Consider the following 20,032-nt stretch of genomic DNA (forward strand, 5'->3'; position numbering starts at 1 on the left):
CTAACAAAGTCAACAATGTCTACACTATTAGGAAACTTTAGACGACATTACTTATACAGTAAAAGAATAGTAAATAAAATAGGTTCAAAAAAATCTAATATCGGATGGTCGTGCGAAGTTTGGTGTACGAAAAATGTAAAACTGAAAGTTGCATAACACATGTAAGATAATTTACATATGTGAGATCGTATATCCCTAAAATCGTAGATCCAAATCTCTGGATAAAAGAGGTCAAATATCTTCTCTTTAGCAATAATCCACACAGCACATGAGGTGACAATACTCCTCAAATCATAGCACGATCTTTTTCTCCACGTGCACTATAAGACTATACCATGATCAAGAAGGGCTTGACCCTTCTTGCTATCCACATGCCCCAAACAAGGGCTGTCGGCTGAGGGGAGAGAAGAGGGAAGAGAATATGAGGGGTGGCCAAAAGGAAACTAGCTCATGATACCTTTTGGGCCCTCATATTTATAGAGGTTTATATCACTTAACTCTAATGAATCATGCTCTATTGAGTAATGGATCTCTATCCAATTACACATGCCTCTTGAATTAGTGGATTTCTACCCATTAATATCTTATTAGCTCTTATTGGATCTTATCCACATGATCTAATAATTCAGGGATTTATTTCAAATCCAATAAGACAAGGGATTAGTGGATATCTCATATCCAAACCTCTACTCATCGCAACACCTATCATATATGTGTGACCCTCTATGCTCAATATTGAGTTGTCCATGAGTCGTACCTATCATAACTCATTTTGATTAAATGAATTAGTATCTCTATAATAATTCACTCAACTCATCGACTACGGATGTAGCAAGTCATTATGCTATAGTCTTCAAATGATACAAGGTGTTTCAATACATTGAACATATCTACCCTCAGTTATCGTATATCATAGTCTCTCATCCATCTAATATCCTAGAGATCGTATAGCAAACATGGTGCTATCAGGCCCATACAAAATCTACTCGAGTCTTGCTTTAATCAAATTCACTTGAAGAATTTTTTTCTCTCTCAATATGAATGACCCTGATTAAGGATTTGCTTGAGCAAGAACAGATATGATATTCCTCTCATAATACTAAGAGTGGATGATCCTCTACCAATATTCAATTACCCTCGTAAAGTTGGTTATCTCTCCCGATAACTGGATGTGCTAGATCGAAAACTTTCATACCTATAAGTCTTATATCAAAGAGTAGAGTACTCATACATGACGCCCTTGGTATCTCAAGTTTAAGGCCCAGACACAAAACTAGAACTATGGAATCACTGTCCGATAATAAGTTATCATCAACCATCTAACATTCTGTGAGCGGATCATTCAGTGAACTTATTCTTCAATGAGAACCTGCATTATATCCTTAGTGTCACCATATAAGTAGTTATATAGCACACCAGTCTATTTAGTTATTTCGATGTCTCTCTCGAGTAACCTATGATAAAAAATATTTAGGGTTTTTGTTTATAGGTGAATTGGTCTCATTATCATGATCAAATTTTTATTACATAGATTCAAGAATATCACAATATATGTAACAAGGAACATAAAGTGAGAAAAAACTAATAATAATTAGTAAGAAATATTGAATCTCAGATTTTTACGATGAAACCAATTGATAATGTTATGATCTAATTTACGTTTTGAGTGATGCAAGACTAGCTTCCATCAGGAGAGACAAATTAATTAAAGTAAGAAGAATAAGAAGTTGGGTCGAAATTGAACATGCCAGAAGATTGAACATCAGACCAGAGGAATAGTCGACGTGTTGGTAGAAGGCTTCGTGCCATGAGTTTAGGCATCGGGCCAAAAAGATCGGACATTGCGCTAAGGAGATCGAATGTTGCGAGAAGGCAATATGCTAATTGGGCAATACGCCGAAGGAGAGGACAATGCACCGAAGGATTGGACGAAGCACCGGAAAAACCAACGACATACCAAATAATAGATGATTCGTGCTTTGTAATAATTTGTCTAGATCGAATTAGTTTAGGTCGTAATTGAGTTGATTTCGGATGTAACCATTTCAACTTAATTAGGGGTCCATTAGGCTTGAGTTAAGACTATTTTGGGCCAACTGGAAGGCTCATCCGATCACCCAAAGTTAGGAAGAACCACCCATACGCTGAAAAAGTCAAGAGCACACTTTTATATACTGTTAGGTGGTGGTATGACTATACTGAGCAATGGTACCACCTAGTGTCATGCGATTGTACCACCCAGGCGGTACATAATCTCCCAAACTATGTTAGGCGGTAGTACCACCCAGTGTCAATGTTGTAGGCGGTGGTACCGCCAGGACCCGGGAAACCCGGGATGAGACCTTTTTTGACTCAAATTTTGAAGTCATTTAAGGTCTATAAATATTCCAACTATTCTAGCATGGAACAACAAGAAATTGAGTTGAAAAAAAGGGAAAGAATACTTGAGTTGAAAGGATTTAGAGTCTCTTTCTCCTAAAGTTTGAAGTTTTCTAAAGGAAGAGTGAGGTCTAAAAGGGAGGTTGTAAAGGTTCTCTCTTGAGTCTATCAAAAGGAGAAAGAGTTGTAAGGGTAGTTGATCTTCGCTCGTTGAGATAAGATCGGTAGTGGAAGCTGATGGTCTCGAGTGAATGTAGGTCACAATGACCAAACCACTTTAAAATCTGGTTTGCATTTACTTTATGCTTATCATTTATATCGCAAACTGATTATTTACTATTTTCATTACGCTTATTACATTTTCGTACGTGTTTTTAAGTTAACATCTTTCCGATACGGATTTCATCGAACAAAGTTTTAAAATTGACATAGATTTTATCGAAAGTACTAATTCACTCCCCTTCTAGTGTCGACTTGATCCTAACAAAAAAATTATATAACGTATCATACGTGTGTAATCACTCACATGATTGACTTGCAAAGTACCTTATAACTAGCGTATACTATCGTTACTAGAAACAAACATATACTTAAGTTTTCTATATTTTGTTTGTTCATAAGCTTTTCTTTAAAATATTTCTAATACATATGCCCAAAGTTAATATTTGATACACACAAAATAAAAGAAACTTAAATTCGACACCAACAAACATTAAAGTACAGGATCGAATCGAATGTTTCATACAAATACGCTTACATGAGACTTCTATTCCTATAATTATGATGTAATATTAAAAATTGGAGAGCATAATATTAAAAAGGATAGCCTCACAGCTTTAAGAGCATAAAACAATTTTAAAATGATTAATATAATTATGATAATTAACTATAAACTATGGGTAGATGAGAGTGGGTGACAAAGCTTGAGATAGTGAAGGCAAGGTGACGAAGGCATCGTAGAAGTCACATCTAACAAAAAAATATAATTAATTAGCTGTATATAATATAATAATACTTACTATAAATCATTACATAATAAAATATATTTCTCGTCGTAATTTCTTTAGCTATATTTTTTTAGAGTCCAGCGGATCTATGCAAAGATGTTTTATTATATTCAATAGTAAATATTATCAATACAATAAGGATAAAATAACACTCCTAATACTGGAAACTATAATTAAAAATTAATTTTTCTAGCATAAGCTAATGATACTCACTAGAAATTTAATAAGTCTTAAAAATTTAATAAGGAACAAACTATTACAAATTTATTATTAGCTAATAAAGAAGATGACTTTAGGTAAGCAAATATAATATGAGATTCTGCTGAACTAATTCATTTAGCTTTAGTGATGATGAGCAAAATTTTACACTCATCAAGATGTTTTGCCATTGATAGTGATAATTGATACTGGTAATTGATAGCAGTAATAATGATGGGACGTGTGTTGACATCAGCTCCTCCAAGATAATGATCCACGCCTCTGTTTGACTTGACGCGTCTGATCGAGGCAGACCAGGACGACGATCGAGGCACGCCATGTCCTGCACAAGCTTGGTTCTTCACGCAACGCCAACATTAGTGTCGGACGCTATCGAAAGTATGGGCCTGCCCCCCTGCAAGTGGGCACATCAAGAAACAATAAACTTCCCTATAAAAACCCTCGCGTTCGACTCGAGGGGGAGGAGGGAAAACAAAGATAAAACCCCTTGTGACTATCAACTGACTTGATCGTTAGAGGGGTCAAGTCGAGCTTCCCGACTCGACCTGTGTGCAGGGACGAAGACGGAGCGCCTCCCACCACATGCTCGGGCGAGGAGTTCCCTTCCAGAGGAGACGATTGTCCCGTCGCGATCGGACCACCGCAGTCGACCACCTCAACAATCTCAAGGGTGGCTCAGGAAGATCCCCAATCAGCCATAAACTTGGTAAATCCATCTATCTTTGGATGAATATGGCACTTGGTAAAGTTAAATTGTATAATCTCATAATTTATTGAATTCAGCTCAAATTTAGTCTTTTGTTTAGGATGGTAGAACTCCTCTTTCATATGATTATTATATCTATCTCTTTGGATCCATCAATCCATTTGGTTTGATTTCACCTATAACAAATTTGAGCAACTCAAAGAAGGGTGGAGCCTAATTTGATTATTATCTCTCTCTCTCTCTCTCTCTCCGTTTCAATTGAATCCTTTTCATATTATATTGCTATTTGCGAGCTTCATTTTTCTTAATATTATATACGCAATAACGGAATTAAAGTGTTAATGGGAAATTAATTACACAGTAAATCCTAATTTTACGATTTAACGAAGCAAGCCTTACCAACCGCTGGGATTTAGTTAGTGAAGGATTCACCCAATCGCACGCGTCCGATCGTCTCTCGGCGTCATCCGTTCGCTACCCACCTAATCATCGTCGTTCGGTCTCCCTCCCCAACTCCTCCGCCTTTCCCCATTTGCTGACCCATGGCGTCGGCGGCGGCCGGAGGCGTGTCGGTGTGGCATCAGCGGCCGTGCTTGCGGTGGCGGACTCTCGTTTCCTCCGCCTCCAACAAGGTGGCTTTCGTGAAGAAAACCGTATCCTCCCATGACATCGTCATCTTCTCCAAGTCCTATTGCCCGTATGTACATTTTCCACTCGAGCTTCTTGTCGCGATTTCATCCTCGATGTCCTACCTACCTATGTTGATCTCTCCATCGTAATTCGGGTTGATAGGTTATACTTGTTGGCTTTCCATCTTGATCGATTTCTTCTTATCGCATGAAATGGGCTGTGGGATCGTGCTCTTGCCTCCTGCAAGACGAACGCTGGGTCTTGGATTGGGAGATGGCGCCAATTGGGTTGTTATCTCATTGACCATGGCGCTCACATCTTAGCGTCATGCTATATGCACCTTCGGATTAAATAATAAGCATACTGCAATATGAAATTTGCGGAGTTCGGAGGAATACTTTAAGGATTTGATATGCTTGTTTACAAATTTTGGTAGGAAAATGAATTGCATATAGGACAGCCCTGTTACCTTCACTCCTGCAAGCTAATTGTTAATTTCTTTTGTTGAATCAGAAGCAAGTACTTTTCGGTAGCACTGGATGATTTTTGTTTAGCTAGCTGATCATATTGGGGTCATGGATAGGCACTGAAGCTCTAGATACATTTTAGTACAAGAAACTATTTTTGTTTATTTGCAGTAAGTCTTCCACCTAGAGCATTGTATACACATTGTCAACTTGTATGTCCGGATGTGTAATTATGAGGCAATCATTCTGTTTACAAATAAATTCTTTTTGTTCCTTGGCAATTATTTTGATTCTGTCAATAAAATCCTCAATTCTTCTTACTGCTCGGACAGGTATTGTATGACAGCAAAAGCAGTTTTTCAAGAATTGAAGAAGGAACCATGTGTTCTGGAGCTGGATGAGATAGGTTTGTTTCCTGCAACTTCATGCAATCCTTTTGCCATGCAACTAAGCTGTGGCTTTTTGTGTTTAATTCCCTTGAAAGAAGTGCACACGACGCTATCAAGATTGGAAGGAAAGAAGATCCTGTTTTGCCGTATAATTTCTAGTGAAAATAAAATAGATGGAGAAGCAGAAGAAGAAGAAGAAGAAGAAGAAGAAGAGATGTAGTTTGAAGGAGCGGTAAGAAGGATGATTCTTCATCTTTCTTACTGCAAACTAAAAACAGTTTTGACTTCAATTTTTGGAGGATCGTCAATGCCGAGACTGTGTGACTTAAAACATCGAAGTATTCTATCTCCTATGCATGCAAATATATTTAGAAAGAAATGTATCAAATTAGGTCCTTGGAGTAACTCTCTTCAATCTACTAATCATGAAACTCCTGATGCCTGTTTCTAAGCTGAGCTCATGATTTGTCCTATATAACTTCAGATATGTTCAAGAATGTGGTCTCCGGGCACAAATTCTACATACTATTTATTAGTCAGTAATTCTTGGCATGGTTAAATAACTAGATAGCCTTTGATACTTTAGGTGTTCGATTACAAGAAGGCCTTGTATGCCATTATGACTCCTCGGGGGCATGATAATACATAGTTTAAATTATTGTTTCATTGCCTTTCTCTTTTTCTGTGTAGAGGATGGGTCGGAAATTCAAGATGCACTGTCTGATATTGTTGGGAGGCGTACAGTCCCTCAAGTGTTTGTCCGTGGAAAGCACTTGGGTGGTTCTGATGGTACCAAACATTTTTTGCCTTCATTATCTTTTTTCACTTTCAAAATTTTAGCTAATTTCCTCTTGGATTCACATGCATTACAGATACTGTTGAAGCTTATGAAAATGGGAGGCTTCTGACTCTTCTTGGTATTGGCTCAAAAGATGATCCGTAAATAATGCCCTATGACTAACTTTTGGAAAGTTGGGATATGGAAGCATTAAATCTTACATGACCTGCAGGTCTCTCTAAAACAAACTTAATATTTCCTGGACATGATTTTGATGTTACAAACTAGGATATGATGTTTCTTGGTTTGTTATATCTTTGTTTCTTGTGAGGTATGCATATATTCCATCTTTACAGTTCAGATTTCATATTATGATTTCCTTCCCATTTAGATGTGATTGTGTCAACATATACCTGAGATATTAGCATGATATTGTTCGACAAGTGCACTTCAAACACTAATCCTTTTCAATTGATAGTTCTGGTTTCTTTCACATTTTTCAGCTTTTACCGTCTTTCCACCGGATGGATGGTTGAAGGCCTGAAATTGTTTGGTCATCCTACGCTCGCCGGCTTCAGCACAGACGCCCTTGTTGGCCAACTGTGTGCACTGACACGTTACGCTTTGCTTTGCTAAAGTGTGAACATCATTTTCCTTGTGCACCAAAACTCTTCTTTAAACTCCTTCTAAGGTGCTAATTCCAGTTAGGGAATCTGATTGTAATTTGCACTAGTATATCACGATTTCTAACTCTATCGGCTTCGTAGCACCAGATCTAGCTAATATTTATACTTTTTTTTTTTAAAACATTCTTCCTCATGCTGCTATGTTGAAGTATTGTGTTAGTTTAGACCACCAAATAGCACCCAGTTTCTAGAATTTGTGACGAAGTTACCGACACACTATCAACTTCAAATGGAGTACTAACAGAGACTTTTGTTTTTTTTGTTTTTTTCAATTCATTTTTAGGATAGTGCTTTCTCATATTCTGTGCTGTTCATCTAAAACTTGGACCCTGGGGGTGACATGGTATTTTATCAAAATGATTCATATAAAAGAAAAGTCGGTAGCATGCTCTTTCGTGTTAGACTAATAAAAGACGGAGATCGACTTGCTCTAAACATGGAACTACAGGACAGGCACACTTCTTAGTATCAGATTATTGTTGTTGTTGTTGTGCTTCTCACAAACTCTTTGAAATGCCCCTGGAACTTTGGCAGTGACTGGTAAATGGCTGTCTGTTTGCTTGGCTTCTTCTTTTATAATTCATTGTTTTTTTTTGTGTATAATCATAAACTCTAACCGTATTAAATTACTTCAGTTTAAATTGAGTTGTGATCATATTCCGTATAAAACTAGCTATCGACATTTTTTTTGTCTCCATGTCTCTTCTTCTTTTGTCAATGATAGCAAAGGGGTGGAAGCATTATTATCATTATTTTTATTCTTTTGAGAAGTGTAAAGAAGCAGAAAAGTGATAGTCTATGGTTTACGTAAATATCATGAACAAATTATTCAGTAATCATGTGACTTATCAAACGAGTAAGTTCCAAAATGCAGCTGCTGCATGAGAAAAAAAAGGATCATCATCATCACAGTCAAGAGGTATGGCTTGTCTACCAAGTTCCAAAATCTAAGATATTCGTCATCCTAATCCTTGCGTCAACAGGGTTTGGTGTTGACAACCGTGGTCAACCTTCAGCCCCAAATTCCAGAAATAATGATCATTACTGCCGTAACTATGGCGATCAAGTGGGTGTCGATGGCATGCTTAAGAGCTAATTGTCAATGGCTGGGGAGCATGGGTGGACTTTAATCGATGGCAATCATACTGTTCATAGATTAGTCCTCGGGTTTCGACATCGAGACACGCCCTGACCAGGTCAACTTCTTCTGTATGGTTGGAGATTTGCCATGGTCTTGCTTTGAGATTTCTTCTTAATGTAGTGTAGTGACGGTCAAAGAGGTTGTGGGACGAGCTCCACCAGTCTGCCAAGTTTCATACGTAACATGATGTTCATCAAACACACAGTAATCGTGTGTCTCGATCAAAGCCTATTTATCATGTCAACTCCGTCGCAGGAAAACCTGCTTGACACCTGCCTTCGATATCCTTCGTCGATCTCAGTTTCTACTGTCACTCATCAGACGCTGCTTGTCAAGTCGAAGGGAACCATTGCTATCAGACTGCGCCACCGTAAGAAACTGCCGAGAAGTAGGCAATGAATTATAATATATCTTATGCCTATAAAAGCTTTTTATTACCTCATGGAAGCACCGCGACTCTCCTTGTGATCTGTACCCTCTATAAAGCCTTCCCTTTTGTCTTCCGAGGAACCATCATAACATATAGGTTAGCATGGAAGAAGGCGATTGCAATACTAGCCTTTCCCTCGCGATAGGTGGTGGCAGACAGTTCACGCCGAGCACAAGTCTTCATGTCCTATTCCCGCATCATCCGAAAGAAGAAGAAGAAGAAGAAGATACGCACCGACATGTAGGCAGCGTATCGAGATGGAAGGAGCTCGATGAGGAGGAGGAGGAGGAGGAGGAGGAGGATGGTGTCAGCGGTAAGGATGACAGCAGCAACCTGAGCGACGACAAACCAGTCGGCACAAGAAAGAAGCTGAAGCTCACGATCGAACAAGTGACGTTGCTCGAAGATAGCTTCAGACAGCGCAGCACCCTTAATACGGTTAGTGGTGAAATATGAAACCCTCGTTTCCTTGGGCAACCTAATACATACAAGGATTACGTTTGCAGATGCAGAAGCAAGATTTGGCGCACCGGCTAAATATACGGCCACGACAAGTGGAAGTCTGGTTCCAGAATAGAAGAGCCAGGTACTGCATACGAACCCGTGTTCGATGCAAAGCTAGTGGCTTGATCTGGAGTGTGCATGCAGATTCCCTTGTTTCTTGGTCTGTAACATGCTTGGTTTGAAACGCTGTACGCATGCAGGACGAAGTTAAAGCGGATCGAGCTGGATTACGAGTGCCTCAGGATGCACTGCGACAGACTGATTGACGAGAACCGGAGGCTAAAGAAGGAGCTGCAGGAGCTGCGGTCTGCGACTCCGGCGTCGCCGTTCTACGTGCAACTTCTCAAGGCAGCAACGCTGATCACGTGCCCCGCCTGTGAGAAGATCGCGGCCGCCGGAAAGAGAAAGAGCAGTGCCTTGGAGGACGGCATGAAGAGGCCGCCGCAGCTGGTGCCTGTAAATACTGCCCTACTCCGTCTGCAAAACTAACTTATTGTCGTGTGAATTAGAAGATGGATGTTGAAGTAGGGTTGCATCAGAAAGCAAAATACATGTACTTTGGAATTCATCTGTTTGATCCAACTTTTGTACACATATTTTGTTCCCAGTCGATTGGGAATTTAGATTTGATCTACCTACTCTTAGCAAATGTATCCCTACAACTTGGAACTTGATGGGTGGACGAGACAGAGGAGGAGAAATTAAGTTGGGAAAGATACTATATGATAAGACCGAAATATGTCTTCGCACGATGGGAGAAAAACAAGTCTCCTTTTCCAGTCTCATTCCATGTGACATCCATTCAGTACTAAACTACATAGTGCGATGTCACATTAAAATCATCAAGAAGAAGTCAAACTGCGTAAAACGTTGGTCGGTTGACTAAGTCAACTGCAGCATGTCATACCCACCATCGGACGTCTTATTGTTCACCGGTTCAAACCTCTATGAGAAAATTTCCTGAAAACAAATCCCAAGTAGGGCATTTCAACTAAAGAATATTTCTAATATCGAATCTGAGTCGTTAATTAATTTTTACTTGGGGATTTTTTTTTATCAATTTAATGAAAATACTCATTTGCCCTCGTCAGTCGCCTTCGACCATTGTCATCTTCATCGTCATCAAATTGTCATTGTCGTTATCAATCATATTCTTATTTATTCTTCTTTTTCCTTGTCATCTATCTTTCCTTAACGTTTCACATGAGAGGTTGATAATAACGAAAAAAAAGAGAAGGAAGAAAAAGCGCAAATGATATTACTTAAGGTAGAAGCAAAGGACGACGACGACGACAATAGAGAACGAAGGATATTTTAATCAAATTGATAAAAAAAAAACTGTTCTAGTAAAAACCAACCAATAATGCTTCATTTAGTAAAAGTCTAATAATAATAATAATATTATTATTATTATTATTATTATTTGGTAAAATGCCCCCAAACTAAGCTTTGTGTTCTCTAGTAATAAAGCCAATGGATTCCGTAGCGATCGATCAAGGCCACCGATCAACGCTGAAACTGACGTCTCTTATACTAGTCAGAGGAGGCATGAGAGTCTTCTCTTCTTCCCCTTAAAGCTTCTTTATCATTGTTGCATGTTTCAGTGACGTGTGTGGGTGCAGATCGTCCTCCTATCCTTTCAACGTTACACCGGTAGATTTGTCCAAGCTTGTCTATCTCAGCAACACAAAGATCGGTTCAAGAGATACCTTGTCAACTACGCCAGAGTCATGGCTGTAGAAACATTCTCTCGCACGATCTTCGAACAGTGTGGCAATGAGATTCGTAGCTATCTTTTCGGTAAACGTAAACAACAACGTCACCGTATCATTGCTCACTATGATATCGCAATTAGCGTTGTTGGTCGGCGATGTGAGGGTGAGGTTGATCCACACCTACCAAAGTCTTTGGTCTTCCTGCTTAATACGATGACCTAATCACAGTTTTCTCCCAAGGATAGGAGTCGTCGTCTACAAGGCAAAGAACAAAACTCCTAAGCACTCACCTACTCCTTCGGTTGAATCCACTAATTTCTCTCTACAGTATTTGAGAAATCCAAAGTGTTGGGAGGACAGACGTACGGATTCGCATATGTCTCAGTCCACAGTCCACAGACTTGCATGCGATGGATTAGTAATTGTGCTGTGCCAATTCATATGAAGTCCATACTTCATTCAATAGGTCACGCTATTTTGGTTCAAATTCAATACCAGAATAGGAGGAGGAGATGATGATGTTACAAAATAATAATAATAATAATAATAATAATAATAATAATAATAATAATAATAAACATGGTTTGCTATTTCTAAATTCCAACTTTGGTGGAATTGATTCACACTCAAATCTTTCTTCCCACATTAACATCTAAAGATATAAAGAATATTATTCATAGGGATTCTTAGTCCTTACATACATCAGTTGCTTATCCTTCAAAGATATTAGAGACTACAACAACAACAACAACCTACCTCAGAGAGATTACTTTAATGAGTCTGACTCATTCGGTAAGAACCGCACAAGGTCACACACTTTCGTGCGATGGTGTACAACACAGGACGCAAGATATAGGAGAGAAAGAAGTGAGGAAACGTAGACATGATGTGAGCTGAAAAGATTAGCCTCACATTTGCTGGCTCTGCTATCATTACATGACCCCAGAAAATTTCAGAATGAACCAAAAGAAAAAGAAAGATTAGAAACAACTGTTGTAGATTCCAGGATTTAAACTCCCATGCTGCATGCCAGCCGAGCAGGCACACATCAAGCTGTCAGTCGAACTTCCAGGCGGCGGCCGTCTCTTTGGCCCAGCCTCATCCACACACAGACCATGGAAGTGGGAGATCATAGACCTTCTCCGTTTACATGGTAAGGTTGTCATTTGTGGAGGAAGCTATTTGCTGCACTCGGGAAGCACTGCTGGTCCCATCCACATTCTACAGGAGCAGCAGCTGTAACTCCACATTACTCTCGCCTGTGGCCCCATTCTAGGCTGGCATTGAGGCTTTCCATCCAGGTTTCTTTACCAATCAATGCCTCAGACCTAAAGCTCTCAGTCTCACTACCATGCACGGCAGGCTACCTCTGACAACATAACATTAACAAGTTGTACTCTCCCGGCTATAAGTACGTGAACCACGCACCACTCGATTGCCGCAAGCCCAAGCGATCCCACCCAAGCCCAACGGGAATGGCCATGGCCAAGACAGCCTTCTTCCGTGCTGCTGTCTTCTCTCTTCTGCCTCTGCTCTCTCAGCTTCCTCCGTCCATGGCGAGGCCTGCAGACTTCGCGCGAGATTTCCACGTAACATGGGCTGATTCCCACGTCTCACGGACCGGTGGTGGCGCTGCGATACAACTCCTCCTCGATCGATCCTCCGGTATACATCTTATCCACTTTCCCCTCCTCTTCGGTTTCCCCGTTCCTCATCGATCCTGAAAACGATGGCGGCTCATAAAAAGGTTGTGGATTTGCTTCGAAGAATAAGTTAATGTTCGGGCATGTGAGCATGAAGATCAAGCTCATCTCCGGGGATTCTGCAGGCACAGTAACAGCTTTCTACGTGAGTTCTCTGCTCATTCTAACCGCTCTCTTGCTTTCGTACGCCGTGCATGGCTAACGACAAACCGGTGGAGGATTTCTTTGCAGCTGAGTTCGGAGACGGATGCCATACGAGATGAGCTGGATTTTGAGTTCTTGGGGAACAGGTCGGGGCAGCCATACACGGTTCAGACCAACGTGTACGCGCACGGGAAGGGAGACAGAGAGCAGAGGGTGAACCTCTGGTTTGATCCATCCGCAGACTTCCACACCTACTCCATACTGTGGAATCACCACCACGTTGTGTGAGTATTCCATACCTCTGCTACTGCTACTACCACTGGGCTTACAAGAAGAAGAAAACCATAAAAATCAATGTCATCAAGCTACAACCTGATTGGTTTCTCTGAGATCTTGATTTGCAAGTATTAGATACTTTCCCACTTCATCAACCCTACGTCATAAAGCTACGACCTGTTTGGTTTCTCTGAGACATGGCTTGGTTCAGAGGTGCCCTCCTTTCTGAGGAAAACAGGAAGAGGACCCACCTGAAATTTATCGATCATGAGAGGTAGAACATCACCTGATCCAGTCACAAGCAATAATAGCAGGTTACGACAAAGGCTGTGCTGCACTTTGTCAGCATTATTAGCACCTCAAGGCTCTGTGTCGGAAGCAAGGGGCACCCATTCGTTGCGTCACTCACGAAAAGAGAGACAGCCCAGAGAGGAAGGATGCCATCACCAAAAGAGGACAGGCGAAAAGGGTTGCCTCCACCTGCTTCCTTCTGCATGTTGATATTAGATTAATTTTACTTTATATATGGCCTGCTAAACTATCACGAGAATATTTCCACTAGCTTATTTTTAGCTCGGAATGGAATCTCTATCGATGATCGAACATATAATACACCAAAAACAAACAAAAGAAGGGTGCTTTTCATATTCCCTTCGGTAATGTAGAACGCTCTGTTTATGCGTCACCATGTCTTCACCACCACATGAAACATCAACCCACTTGACTCTCGTGGTGCAGCTTTTTCGTCGATGCCATTCCCATCAGAGTGTACAAGAACAACCAAGCACGCGGGGTGGCGTACCCCGACGCGCAGCCCATGGGGATCTACTCCACGCTGTGGAACGGCGACGACTGGGCGACGAGGGGCGGCCTCGAGAAGATCGATTGGGGCAAAGCGCCGTTCCGCGCCTACTACAAGGATTTCGACATCGAGGCGGCGTGCGCTGCTCCAGCTGGCGGCCTCGGCAGCTGCGCCACCACGGTGGCCAACTGGTGGGAGGCTCCCTCGTTCCAGCAGCTCAACGCGGCTCAGGCCAGGGCGTATCGTTGGGTGAGGGTGAACCACCTCGTCTACGACTACTGTACTGATCGGACTCGTTACCCGGTCCCGCCCCCAGAATGCTTGGCTGGCTACTGAAGGAGACGAAGCTGAAGTGGCCTGCGTGTGTGTGTGGGTGTGCAGGACCAGAGAATAATATGATGGATTGGTGCAAGGAACTTTAGCCTGTTGTGGTTTTATGCGATGAGAGCTCCCAAATTGAGACCATGCGTTGACAATGTTCCACATATCAATTTCGTTGACCTGGTCAACCCCTCGCCCCCGCCTCCCCACAGATTATAACATGGGGAGTAGCCAACCTGAAAACTATCATTGGCCATTCCAAGCGAAAGCCCCGAGTCATCTCCGGTCTTCGCTCTCTCACCACCTTCTACGGTCTGTTGCTTTACATTCACACCAAGAGAAGCCATCATCATCATCATCATCTTCTGAGCCCCTGGAATCTGCATCCGAGGATTTCACGAGAAGGATGTCTTGATCTTTCTCGCCACAAGGCATCATCTCAACTTTGGAACAACTTTGCTTAATGTCTGTGGTTCGAACGTTGTTTGAGATTCATGAAACTGAAAGACTTGACTATGGGAATTTTGTTTTGTGGTTGTTTAAGCTCGATCGGTTATGCTACTTGTAATTCTTTCTGGGTTGCATGTCGGTACTGCATTAGCTCATGGCTGCAACTAAGGAAGGAGTGCACCAGAGAAAGAACCCTTATGTCGAGTACCCCACGTAGAAAATGAAAATGCGGGAATCACCATCAAAGTCTTCCACCAAATGGATTCACCTTCCTACGATACCCGAGAAGCCTCCTCCACCAAACTATCTTAAGCCGACCATGAGCTCGCGCCATGCCACCAACTACCGAGACCCCAAGCAGCAGAAACAAGTGTTCCGCTGCAAAACCTCGAACACCTGTAAACAAGGTTCGAGCACCATCCTTCCTGCTTCAAAGACCACCCACAGCAAGCAACTCGAAGGAAAGGGCAACAAAAAGCGAGCCGTCATCATCTAAAGGAAACATGTCTCTGAAACCAAGCTCGGTGAAAGCATCCGAGACTCCGGCAGTTGGGAAAGCTGGTCTTCTACTCGGGAAGGCCATAGGTCATCCAAAGACCACGTCGGAGAGGAGGGAAACCCTTGCCGCCACTTCCATGATCATTGCAGTCAACCCCCGAGGAGGAGGGGAAAATGTCATAGGCAATGAGGCACAAGACCGGACAAAAGTGAGCATGGATGAAGAAAGTCGGGGGTGTTGCGGGGAACAACTGTATGCCGTGGCCTCGGGACCGTTGCAGCTTGGTTCGGGTCCGAATGCGGGGGGATCTCGCACGGCGTTCCTCGGGACAGCCGGGGTGGCCGGTTGCAATGGTCCGGGCGGGATGTTGCGTGTGGAGCGAAGTCTTGCCGCAGCGACGGGAAGGTGCGACCTCGCCTTTGTTCCTGCACACAGGTCGGGTCGGTAGCTCGGCCCGACCCCTCCGATGATCAAGTCAGATGATGTGGAAGCGAGTTTTTCTAGCCAAGAAGTCCCCCCCCCTCGTTTAGAACTCGGGGGTATTTATAGGGTAGTCTAGCGTTACCTGATGTGCCTGCCTGCGGGAGGCAGGATCGTACCTCTGATGGCGTCTGACATTGCTATTGACGTTGCGTGGGGAGCTGACTTGCCGCAGGGTATGGGCGAGGGTTGGTTGTCGTCCTCCTCTGCCTCGGTCAAGCGTGCGGGGTCAAACAGCAATGAAGTCGTTGTTTGAGAGCGGATGACGTCAGGACGTGGCGCCCAGGTGAGGCCGACGTCATGACACGTCATGTCACCATTATTACCCCTATCATATTCCCCCCTCGAAAGAAGCTATGCGTCGGTTATTTGCAATTGGGGGGAGTCCGAGGCATGGCTTTGTCCCTCGGTGCCGCAGTAGTCTCAAGCGACATGAGGTCGAGCTTCGTCTCGGGCGGTCAAGTGAGAGCGGAGAGCCGAGGAGCACGACGCAGGCGGGCTGGCCGTGCAGGCGTGTCTCGGGAACATGGAGCTAGGGAGCACAACGCAGGCGGGCTGGCCGCGTAGGTGTGTCTCGGGAACATGGGGCCAAGGAGCACGACGCAGGCGGGCTGGCCGCGCAGGTGTGGTCTCGGGCATTATGCGGCCGAGGATCACAACGCAGGCGGGCAGACCACGCAGGCGTGGTTGCGATGGTCATGTGGCCGAGTAGCACGACGCAGGCGGACAGACCGCGCAGGTGTGGTCGCGATGGTAATGCGGTCGAGTAGCACGACGCAGGCGGACAGACCGCGCAAGTGTGGTCTCGGGCATCGTGCGACTGAGGAGGTGGCCTCAGGCATTATGCGGCCGAGGAGGTGGCCTCGGGCGTTATGCGACCGAGGAGGTGGCCTCGGGCAGCCTACAACCGAGGAGCACAACGCAGGCGGGCCGACCGCGCAAGTGTGTCTCGGGAGCATGGGGCCAAAGAGCATGACGCAGGCGTGCTGGCCGCGCGGGTGTGTCTCGGGAACATGGGGCGAAGGAGCACGACGCAGGAGGGCTGGCCGCGCAGGTGTGGTCTCGGGTATTATGCGGCCGAGGATCACGATACAGGCGGGCAGACCGCGCAGGCGTGGTCGCGATGGTCTTACAACCGAGTAGCACGATGCAAGCGGACATACCGTGCAGGCGTGGGCTCGGGCATCATGCGGCCGAGGAGGTGGCCTCGGGTGTTATGCGACCGAGGTGGTGGCCTCGGGCAGCCTGCAGCCGAGGAGCACGGCGCAGGCGGGTCGACCACGCAAGTGTGTCTCATGAGCATGGGGCCAAGGAGCATGACGCAGGCGTGCTGGGCGTGCGGGTGTGTCTCGGGAACATTGGGCCAAGGAGCATGACGCAGGCGGGCTGGCCGCGCAGGTGTGGTCTCGGGCATTATGCGGCCGAGGATCATGACGCAGGCGGGTAGACCGCGTAGGAGTGGTCGCGATGGTCATGCGACTGAGTAGCACGACGCAGGCGGACAGACCGCGCAGGCGTGGGCTCGGGCATCATGCGGCCGAGCGACATGGCACAGTTTGACGACCTGAGAAGCTACTTGTGTTTCTTTCCCTCCTTGCCTACTTAGCAGTAGCAGGAGTTGGAAAGCTGTCGTATTTGATTTCCTTTCTGAGGGGACTGGTTGCTTTTGTCGCACGCTTTCGGGCATTGAGATTGAGGCGTCAGGGCGTTGCCGCTTCAGCGGGGCTGCCACGTCAGGCTCTCATTAAGGTGGGCCTGTTTTTTGGCGTTTCTGACGTGACGGTTACGCACGTGCGTAAGTGGGCTGCTGCCCATTCTCGGGAGGTGAAGGGGCACTGGTTCTGGTGGGATATCTTCTTTAAATAGCGAACGCCCCGCTTCGCTTTTATCTTTCGCCGCCGAGTTTTCTTCTTCGAGTCTTGCCGTTCCCTTCCCAGTCTTCTTCCTCGCCTCCCGCGTTGTCTTCCCCCTCCCCGTAGCATCTTCCCGTCAAGGTCAGTTAAGATGTCATCCTCTTCTTCTTCCTCTTCTTCCCCTTCCTACGTAGCTGGAGAGGAATGCCCTCCGACATCCCCCGTGGAATCCTCTGACGGGGAAGCAGCGCGGGCCTTAGAGGCCCTGATGTGGCCGCACGACAATGACTCCACCGTGAGTTGGTCATTGTTGGGGGGGCTCCGGGAACGTTACATCATCCCGGAGGACTATATCCTTAGTGCCCCTGAACCGGGACAATGGGCCTACGACCCGGTCACGAAGGGTTTCGCGCTGACCCTAGACGCCCCGGAGGCGGGTCTGCGCTTTCCCCTCCACCCCCTCATCGTAGCCTGTATCTTTTTCTGGCGAATTTCACCGTCCTAGGTGGCGCCAAACTCCTGGCGTTACCTAGTGGTATTCCTGGGGGAATGCTACCATGCCAACGTCACCCCTACCCTCAACCTATTCCTCTCCTGCTATCGCCTCTCCAAAGGTTCGGGGGGTTACTTTCTATCTGCCCGGACAGGCATTCGAGTCGGGGGGGCTCCTTCCAGTAATAAAGGATGGAAGGAGAGGTTTTTTTACATTAGTTGCGCGAAGGAATAGGGTTTTGGGGTTCGGTGGTCCGCGAGGGCGGTCAACAACACTACCCCAAGCTTGAGCGAAGTAGAGCGCCAAGACCTGGGGAGGCTCCGGGAGATTCTCCTCGGCTCCCAGGCTCTCCGGAGCATGACCGAGCAATGGTTAGTAGAAACGGGTCTTAGCCCGATGCCACTGGGTACGTCAGTAACGTTTGGTTTGGGTGTTCGCGTGGTTCATCCTTGGTACTAAAACTTTTCTTATCTCTTGTAGAAATGGTGAAGCTTCGGTCACTCCTCTGGGGCAATGCGTCGCAAGCTCCTCCTCCAGCACTGCCAGCCGACTCGCGGCCCGGCACGAAGGACACCCCACTGGAGATCGAGGTCGGGCGCCCTCGGAAGAAAGCGAATATGGCGCCTTCCAAGGGGGCTGAGACGGGCCCCCGTCGGGGCGAGGCCGAGCCTAGTCGGCGGGCGACTGGGAAGGGTCTGCGCTCTCCCTTTGTTCGTGACTTGTGTCGTTTGCCAGTCGGGGGCGAGGAGCTGATCCTGGCGCGACTGGTGGGCGATATCCCGCTCGGGGAATCCAGCGACCCTCTGGTAGCCCGCTGGGGAGGCCTGTCCCGGGGGGACGGAGTATGGGCCGGAGGGGATGCCTCCGCAGCATTCCTCCGAGGCACACTTCATCCCGACATGGCTCAGGATTTGTACACTTTGCCCTCGGAGGCTCTGCTCAGCAAGTCGGCCAAATCCATGACCTGGATAAGTACTTCTCTTCTCTTTCCGTTCGGGGCTGTTTGTCTTTTGCTGACTCATCTTCTCTTTATAGGGCCTTCATTATTCGATGGCCTGATAGACAGGGTACGTGATGCCGGCCGAGTCATCGGGGGCCTTATCAGCCATAACGCCGAGCTCCACCGCCAGGTAGAGGAGGTCCGAGCCGGGGCTGGTCCGGAGGCGGTGGCGGTCTGTCACGGAGAAACTTCTAAACAAGGTGTTTGATATAATGCTTATGTATGTCCGTGTCTTTTGGCATGTTCATGCCTTGTACAGAATGTAAAGGGGCGGCCGAAGGCTTAATAGTCCCATTTTAGTTGGGTTGGTGGCCTCTTTAGGCTTGTAAATAAAGGTTGTGTCATGTGGACACGTTCGAGAGCTTTTCGGTCTGTAATGGACCATTTTACCCTTTGTTGTGCAACTATTCAGAGCTTGTAAAGTCTGTTTGTAATTTGCATTGTCTATGAAGTGTTTTTCGGACATGTTTGCTTGTGGATCCCGATTGAGGCGTTCTCTTTAACCCGTTCTCTCTTTTGTTGGTCCTAAGGGACAATGGGAGGCTTCGGGGAGGCTGACCTTTGCGGACGGACGCGCGAGGGTGCCGCACGCCTTAGGCAAAACCAGCTAAGGTCGTGACATTATGGTATCAGAGCGGGACAAGCACTCATAGAAACACTTGACATGCAAACGTGAGGGACCTAGCGGGGCTGCGTTGAGGGCAGTCAGCAACGCGCGACCGTTTGAGGGAAAACGGGCATGGAGATGTAGGGAAAAGAGTCGCTCAGAGGAGCGGGCATCTAACTTTGGCATTCAGGGGAATGGCCAACCCTTCGCGCAAGAGGCACCACGAGAACAGGTAAGCTTGGAAGAATTCGGAGCGCACAAAGGTTGGGATGGCTGAGTTTGAGCTACGACTCAACGTTGACAACTTTACTTGATGGTGCTCAAGGCAAGCGAGGCGCTTGGCAAAGGACGAG

General features: G+C 45.5%; 3 protein-coding genes across 3 annotated transcripts; all 3 read left to right on the plus strand.

The window, feature by feature from the left end:
* Nucleotides 1–4,746: 4,746 nt before the first annotated feature.
* LOC135617382 (glutaredoxin-C8-like) lies at nt 4,747–6,942 on the plus strand. Its single transcript, XM_065117497.1, has 4 exons — nt 4,747–5,008; nt 5,741–5,814; nt 6,488–6,586; nt 6,670–6,942. The coding sequence occupies exons 1-4, from the start codon at nt 4,854–4,856 to the stop codon at nt 6,738–6,740; spliced, it is 399 nt and encodes a 132-aa protein (XP_064973569.1). The 5' UTR covers nt 4,747–4,853; the 3' UTR covers nt 6,741–6,942.
* A 152-nt stretch (nt 6,943–7,094) lies between these two features.
* On the plus strand, nt 7,095–10,073 carry LOC135617381 (homeobox-leucine zipper protein HAT22-like). Its single transcript, XM_065117495.1, has 4 exons — nt 7,095–8,180; nt 8,245–9,270; nt 9,339–9,418; nt 9,537–10,073. Exons 2-4 carry the CDS (start codon nt 8,935–8,937, stop codon nt 9,823–9,825), a joined length of 705 nt encoding a protein of 234 aa, XP_064973567.1. The 5' UTR covers nt 7,095–8,180; nt 8,245–8,934; the 3' UTR covers nt 9,826–10,073.
* Nucleotides 10,074–12,473: 2,400 nt separating this feature from the next.
* Nucleotides 12,474–14,418, plus strand: LOC135617383 (probable xyloglucan endotransglucosylase/hydrolase protein 7). Its single transcript, XM_065117498.1, has 4 exons — nt 12,474–12,716; nt 12,799–12,899; nt 12,986–13,182; nt 13,913–14,418. The coding sequence occupies exons 1-4, from the start codon at nt 12,527–12,529 to the stop codon at nt 14,310–14,312; spliced, it is 888 nt and encodes a 295-aa protein (XP_064973570.1). The 5' UTR covers nt 12,474–12,526; the 3' UTR covers nt 14,313–14,418.
* Nucleotides 14,419–20,032: the final 5,614 nt, after the last annotated feature.

This window comes from Musa acuminata, chromosome BXJ2-7 (assembly GCF_036884655.1).
Source record: "Musa acuminata AAA Group cultivar baxijiao chromosome BXJ2-7, Cavendish_Baxijiao_AAA, whole genome shotgun sequence".
Taxonomy (NCBI): Eukaryota; Viridiplantae; Streptophyta; class Magnoliopsida; order Zingiberales; family Musaceae; genus Musa; species Musa acuminata.